The sequence below is a fragment of the Priapulus caudatus genome, unplaced genomic scaffold (assembly GCF_000485595.1).
Source record: "Priapulus caudatus unplaced genomic scaffold, Priapulus_caudatus-5.0.1 Scaffold8, whole genome shotgun sequence".
Taxonomy (NCBI): Eukaryota; Metazoa; Priapulida; class Priapulimorpha; order Priapulimorphida; family Priapulidae; genus Priapulus; species Priapulus caudatus.
In genome coordinates, this window is record NW_014577069.1 from 410568 (window position 1) to 418800 (window position 8233).

The following is an 8233-nucleotide window of genomic DNA, read 5'->3' on the forward strand; positions in this document are numbered from 1 at the left end:
CATAGACATAGAAGGCATAGCTAGCTAGTGGTTGAGATACATAGACATAGGAGACATAGCTCGTGGTTGAGATACATAGACATAGAAGGCATAGCTAGCTAGTGGTTGAGATACATAGACATAGGAGACATAGCTCGTGGTTGAGATACATAGACATAGAAGGCATAGCTAGTGGTTGAGATACATAGGAGACATCGGAGACATAGCTGGTGGTTAAGATACATAGACATAGAAGGCATAGCTAGTGGTTGAGATACATAGACATAGGAGACATAGCTCGTGGTTGAGATACATAGACATAGAAGGCATAGCTTGTGGTTGAGATACATAGACATAGAAGGCATAGCTAGTGGTTGAGATACATAGACATAGGAGACATAGCTGGTGGTTGAGATACATAGACATAGAAGGCATAGCTAGTGGTTGAGATACATAGACATAGGAGACATAGCTCGTGGTTGAGATACATAGACATAGGAGACATAGCTGGTGGTTGAGATACATAGACATAGGAGACATAGCTCGTGGTTGAGATACATAGACATAGAAGACATAGCTTGTGGTTGTGATATATAGACATAGGAGACATAGCTTGTGGTTGTGATATATAGACCTAGAAGGCATAGCTTGTGGATGAGATACATAGACATAGAAGACATAGCTAGTGGTTGAGATACATAGACATAGAAGGCATAGCTTGTGGTTGAGATACATAGACATAGGAGACATAGCTTGTGGTTGTGATATATAGACCTAGAAGGCATAGCTTGTGGATGAGATACATAGACATAGAAGACATAGCTTGTGGTTGAGATACATAGACATAGAAGGCATAGCTTGTGGTTGAGATACATAGACATAGACGGCATAGCTTGTGGTTGAGATACATAGACATAGACGGCATAGCTTGTGGTTAAGATACATAGACATAGAAGACATAGCTCGTGGTTGAGATACATAGACATAGGAGACATAGCTCGTGGTGGTAATAAATTCAGTTACATACAGAGCCATTACCACTAGAGGTCATGACAAGTACTAACGCTCATTGGATATAATATATAGTATCTCGTATATCGTATAGCGTAGCTCGTTACGCTTAGAGATTATTACGTATATCCGCAAGTAAGCAGTTATCACTGAACTAGGAAGTGTAACATAGATGTATGTAGATATCGTATATAGTGCAAGAATATGCGTGCCGATTCTAAACTCGTTTGACCCTCTGTTCAGCGAAGTGTTCATGTCAGTTAATTTAATCACGGATGCATAGGTAGTTTACACCTTGCGTGCGTACGCTGACCCTGCCTGTCTCTCTGTGCGTTTACCTGTCTATCTCCCCTCACCCCTCTTTCTCATTTATCGCGTTAATTCAATGGAATTTATGTGCATGCAATATAATCATAATCATGCCATATATAACATTCATAAATCTATTTTAGTTTTCTAGATTTCTGAACATTGGCTTAGTTTCTGGAAATATCTGATGGCTATTGTCAGGGCAGTGAGATACAACATTCTTTGTTCTCCAATTGTCTATTCACTGTCACGTTTGTTATATTACAGTGCCTGCTGTTAAAGTCATGTGAAGCTCTCATTCCCTACATAGACGAGGATCAGCTGCCGACACAGACAGGCGGGAAGTACGCCTACAACCACGATGACTGGATCAAGTATAGAATGGTAAGCATAGGCCGTACGATTATGGTTTCTCTCATAATTAATTGTGTAGTTAGCTGGTGATTTAGTTAGAACGCGACAGGTCAGGTGGGACACGTAGGTGTTCGTGTGGCACAAAATTGTCCTCTATCTCCCAATTATGAGTTACGAGCCAGGCGCTATGGCTTGCCAATGCTATGCTCCCATTCTGCTTTTACATAGTTCACACGCGCACGGGTCTTTCATTTCAAAATATAGCTTCTGTGTTTTATGAGTCGCCCCGCATTATATATTATTTATAGTGATTTAGGTGCTGCAGATTTCAAAAACAGCTAAGGATAACATACAATGTCCTCATAACTACAGGATCAAGTCATTTGTTGCACCTTTATTATGATTATCTACCGGTTATAAGGCATTTCAATTAGTCCAGTTGACACAGTAACACACACAAACGTGTGTGGCACCTGTGGATGAATGATTTTATGACAGGAAATTATCGACAAGTTTGTGGTGTTAGTGAACGCGAGCAATGATAATGCTAGTATATTTTGGAAATAATATAGGACACCATGTAACCTCTGAGCAGTAGGTCAACTGTGTTGTAGAATCGTTACCGGACATCGTCAATCTAATCCAGTAATTAAATCTGTGTTGAGTTGTCAATGATTTTGGTAATGTTTATCATGCTATCATGGGAAGATGACTTAACTTCGGTGTTTTCGGTATTGCAACAATAATTGCGTGTGGAAATGCGGGGCAGAACATTTCGCATTACATTACCATGGTAGTATGCATAAATACTGCACTGCGCTATCACGTCACATGTTAAAGAATACAGCGTTACAGTCTATATTGTGATATATACACGTTACTCCGCTTAACATAATTTTCGGCCAATATTGCAATTGTGCTTGCCTGACGGCAAGTTCGCCCGTGTTGTTGCCCATGGTGAACTACTTTAGCGTGATTGCTGAGCTCGATGATTTATTATGCGTTAGCCAATGATTGCGATACAAGAATTCATTGCCATCGGCTGACAGCTTTACTCGTCAGAGTCGCACACGCGAATCACCGAAGGTTTGTTTCAAAGCGTATAAGTGAATTGCGGCGAGGATTTACGCCATTGCGATGTTACGCAAACTTCACGATGCATACCGACATTAAAGCGCCACAAAAAAAGGTTGACGAGTTGATGTGTGCCGCGATTTGTCACAATACTGACGTATAATTGGCACAAAGTCGAGAACAATTGCATCGGTATGAGGCGAATACTGCCTATATATATCGCCTCCACGATCAAGTTAGGACAACGCCGACGCCATGTTCCTCCGCCAGCGAAAGCTTATACGGAGACGGTGGCCGTGCAGTTAGGGTCATTGCTATCAGAATATAGGAGGTAGAGCTCTTGGTTGTGATACATAGACATAGAAGGCATAGCTTGTGGTTGAGATACATAGACATAGAAGGCATAGCTAGTGGTTGTGATATATAGACATAGGAGACATAGCTGGTGGTTGAGATACATAGACATAGAAGGCATAGCTAGTGGTTGTGATATATAGACATAGGAGACATAGCTGGTGGTTGAGATACATAGACATAGAAGGCATAGCTAGTGGTTGTGATATATAGACATAGGAGACATAGCTGGTGGTTGAGATACATAGACATAGAAGGCATAGCTAGTGGTTGTGATATATAGACATAGGAGACATAGCTGGTGGTTGAGATACATAGCAGGGGTATGGGGTAGCCGCAGGTAGGGGTGAGGCAGTAGCGGGCTGAAGCAGTATCTGGTGAGTCAGGGCTGGGGTTGAGGCAGGTAGGCGGTAGACAGGTATGGGGTGAGACCCAGTCTGCGGGTGAGGCACCGTATGGGCAGGGGCGTGAGGCAGTAGGGGTTAGCAGGTAATGGCGGAGAGGTAGGGTAGGCAGGTAGGCGTGAGGCCGGTAATGGGTGAAGACAGGTAGGGGGTGAGGCAGGATGTGGCAGGGCGTGCGGCCGTATTGGGGTAGGCAGGTATAGCTGAGGCCAGGTCTGCGTGTAGCAGTATGGGGCGGGGGGGTAAGGGAGGATGGCCACGCACGTAATCATGCCAGTGTTTGATCTTTGAAGTGGGTAAGTCCGCAGCGCTTCCTGCATCGCGGCCATGTGAACAATCCTACTCGTCCCAAGACCGTCACCCAGCGGCCGCGCCGATTAACATTCGGCTACGCCCCTATCCAAATCTCGGCACACTACCACAGCCACCGTCTCGATATTCCTGTTGCTATTAATACAGCGACACCACTTGCGGCCCGGCGTATGTGCTTTTACCTATCACCAAACCACCACCCGTCGCTGCCATCATCAGCGCTGGCACTAGATCACCATCGGGCGCTGCTTCCCATCCTCCAGCGTCTGGCTCCTATCATCCAACCCACCGCTACCTGACAATCACCAGCCGTCGCTCACTACGCCCACACCATCGCTGCTACCCAATCGAGAGCCGTCCTCCTACTATCATGCACACCACCTGCCGCTGTCATCAATCAGCCTCTATTACTCAATGTCGAGACCATCCTGCTACCATCGATGCACCATGACCATTCCTGTACTCGAATACCGCGAGTTACCCCGACCTTACCTTAACACCCAACGGACCCTACTAGATACTAGTTAAACCCCACCGCCACTGCAGCATGGACAGTCTGTTACAGGTCTACGTATCAACATAACCACTGACGCTTCCGACACGGTACCCTAGTATCACATATGCCTGCTCCAGTCGAACTTAGTGACCCGAATATAACACGACCTTCGTTTAAGTGTTTCTCGCGCTAAGACCCAAGAGCCGAGAGCCCGGAGAATTAGGGTAACATCGGGCGCTTCTGGACGTCCCTACGCCATCGCGCTTCTACAGCAAGCGGTCTACCCTCACGCTGACCTCCCCTCCCCTCCCCCTCGCACACGCACCCCTCCTTAGCCTCTTCGATACTCGACCAAACCAATCTGCGTGTAAGCTGCGTTTCTTAGCTACACAGTAGAAGAAAGCGTCCAGAATAGAGCAGTGCGCCAAACCTCATGGCTGCGCGCTCGAACTGTGTTTGTGCCAGTTTCCGCCTATACTGCGCACCGATCCGACTTGGAAACGTATTCTCGGTAATAAAACAAGCGCCACCTACACCGCATGGTTCTGACTTGGAGACATTTCAGTGATAAAAGAAGCGACCCTAGCATAGCCTCTTTCTGAGTTCCAAAAGACCTTGTAGCGTTAACAGCCAGCCTCTTGCTAGAACCCATACCGCCGCCACTGATACACCAATAGGCGTAGCGTATAGCGAACCAAAAAGTCCAATCAGTTAACTCGGTCCCCGGCATCCTTAGATCCCACCTATGCGTTGCGATTGTTGCACCTTGGCACAATATCAGAGTTCATCAAATACTTCATTTATTAGTTATTACATAATAATCACATATCGTTATTAGTATCATAATACTACATAAAGTATTATTAGCGCTTGAAAATATCTCCATCGATCCCGTTATTCCTTAACATCCTCTGCGTAACGTCTACGTATCCTTCCCGTAATACTTACATAAATAGCGTCCTTGGAAATAATCCGGAAATTGCAGCCCAGACCCTACGTGTCGGCGTTACCTCGTGCAAACCATGCCGCCTGATATCTAACCCAATTTGTTAAAACACAAGGTGTCGTTTGTAATCTAGCCCCCATGCAAGTAGAATTCCAGCATGCCGTAAAGCCAACTCTACACCAAAGAAACCGGCGCCCTATGATAGATCTAAGAAGGATTATGTGCGGCACTGACCGCGCTCAGACCAACACTTATCTAAACACTTACTGCTCACACCCGTTGCTACTGCGACTCGTCTAGCTGTGCAGAAAGTGACTTCTTCTTCTTCATCGTCACATCAATTAAGTCAGGAACCTCCTTCTTCGACGTGACTGCTTTCTTTCATTGCACAAACCAGATCTTTCGTTGTCACTAACTTCGTCATTTAACCGTTATCCGTGCGTGTTGTTCAAGAGGTACGGTCCCTGTCAGAACCATTGCTTAAACCAACGAAAGTATCCACAGCATGCCGGCTCTCAGTCAGTACTACTCATCTCGCCTAGGCTCAACCTGAGAAGCGGGAGTGGCAGACATGCACACAACACACACCACCACATCCCTCCACGCGCGCCGGCGCACACACATATATATCTATACTTCGCTCTCTCTCCTTCCTCTCTCTCTCTCTCCTTCCTCATCTCTCTCTCCTCCTTTTCATCTACATACAACCGCACGCAACACCCGGCCGCCACCCCACTATTAAACACAGATCTACTCAAAAATCATAGAAATAGCGTTCAAACTAGTTACCCGACAGACAGACCCTTTCTCGGTATGACAATGACGACATCGCCATGCCCTAAGCCTCGGATGCAAGTTACCAAAAATTAATCTCACATATTCGTTTCGGCTGATTGTTCGGACCAGGCCGACTCGAAGGATAATTCTAACACCACAATCCTCTCCGGGACGTATTACACCAATCCTTCATCGCACACATACGAAACCCTTTCACAGGCGTTCCTCCCTACCGACATTTCACACTAAAAACCAAATTCGAATAACAACCCTAACAGATAAACAGCTTGCAGCCACATATCTCAAAAACGTGACCAAAGAGTGACATATAATCTTTCAAAAGCCCGCCTAGATAGTAACGTTACACCATTCGTTTTTAATACCAACCCGATCTGTAACAAAAAAATCCCTACTGCGGCCTTGGTTTTAAGTGGGCGACGGAACTTCTGCTGATGCAGTTATTTCACGTGTACATACATAACGTAAGACAACGCGTAGATAGTAGAGGCGTCAGCTGAATACGCACCTGGCATGCGCTTAGTCACCCGCCCGGTGCTTGCAGCGCGTATGAAATTGTGCCGTAATTCGAAGCGCCCAGGTAACTGCAACATCTAAGAGAGGCCGTTGTAGGTAAAACTGGAGAGCATAAATCACTGGAGAAACTCGCGTCTATACGAGGCCGCCACCGACACCAGCTCACTACCCAAGTAAAACGATGAACTGCCTGTCCAAACAGCAAACTCACGACAGCGTGATATCTTCATAACAGCACCCGCCCGAAAGCTACATCTAACAGCCGCCTCACCATGATCTATTACAACAACCGCCGTATACGCGGAATTTGCTCACCCTTTTCATCATAACGAGTCACACAACTCGAGCGGACAGTGTACTATATCTCCAACGCCAACCCTAATGTGGCGCCACCACTATATCACGTGACAGCCGGTTTCTCGCCCGGGCCACACTTGATACACACGCGCCGGCCGTCACCACCTACCGACTGCTTTCAGCATTCTATCCACCACAAGTGCGCTTGTACATTAACAGCCCCACAAAGACCAAAAATCCGCGCGCGAGACACGTTGCCCGGCCAACGCTCACAAACTGCTTGCCACAGAGTCGCCGTATCGAATATAGAATGAGGAAGGCCACCATGCACACCGCACCCGCCCGCATGCAGTCACGGCGGCTCTAACGTCACACTCCGCTGAAGTCTCTCCCTTCCAGACATCCCCGCACCCCCTCACTCTCATGCCGCCACACAGCCGCAGCCCACACAGCATGCCCACGACAGCTGGCCACCTCTACAACACTCCGTCCTCTCCCGCACAGAAGTAGTCCAGCCGGCCTCCGTGCAACCTCGACCAAATGGCAGTAGCGCCGACTTGTCCCACTAGCGTCTGCTCTTGCCAAGACGTGCATTGCACGTACGCCACACATCCACGCACGGCGCAGACACCACAGCACCCACAACAGCAGCACAGCGACACGCCCAGCCACGCACGCACGCACCGCACAACACACACAACCCACACACCCTGCATCCCCACCCGACACGTGCCGTACCCACGCACACACGCATCTCTCGGCGCGTAGCTTAACAACCGACGTTCTATATATCAAATTCTGCACCTTCACTAGTCAGTCTCACTTCAGGACTACAGCTACAATCACGCGCTAACGCCACTTACATTAAACCAACTCTTCCGGTGCCCGTGCACAAGCCTGTACCTCTACCCACCATAGGATCATAACTAAAAACCATATGACACTCCCCTCGAGCGGAAAAAATAACACTGCCGTCTACAGCCCTGCCTGCGCACGCGCGTAACCAGCCAACTAATAACTACACCTAACTACCGAACACGCTACGGACACTTCGCGATCTATTTAGTCACGCGCCGGTCCACGCAAACCGACCATAATCCTGTCATTGTCGCGCAGCTTCTGCACTGCTCCAACAGCACACCTCCCCAAACCGCGTGTCTTCTGCGACGGCATCCGTAGTCTGACTCCCCTCCGCCCCGCGAACCCCGCCCGCGTCGGATAAATCGAAACATAAACGCGCAAGAAAGCCGCAGAAGCGGCCGGAAGCGGACACCCCACCGCCATCTCGCGTAGCCGGCGGAAGTATCCAGCCGCCAAATCACTGCCCTTAATATTCACGCGGCGGCGGAAAACCCCGAAGACACTAAAGCCCGAGAACCCCCGCCC

The 8233-nt window shown here is 47.9% G+C and overlaps 1 protein-coding gene across 1 annotated transcript in view; it reads left to right on the forward strand.

The window, feature by feature from the left end:
* The window catches only part of LOC106806184 (pleckstrin homology domain-containing family G member 4B-like), a 72239-nt gene that overhangs the window by 25717 nt on the left and 38289 nt on the right, over positions 1 to 8233 (forward strand). Inside the window, exon 6 of the mRNA XM_014808054.1 lies at positions 1567 to 1683. Coding sequence (XP_014663540.1) covers positions 1567 to 1683 — 117 coding nt within the window. The remainder of the gene's footprint in view (positions 1 to 1566; positions 1684 to 8233) is intronic.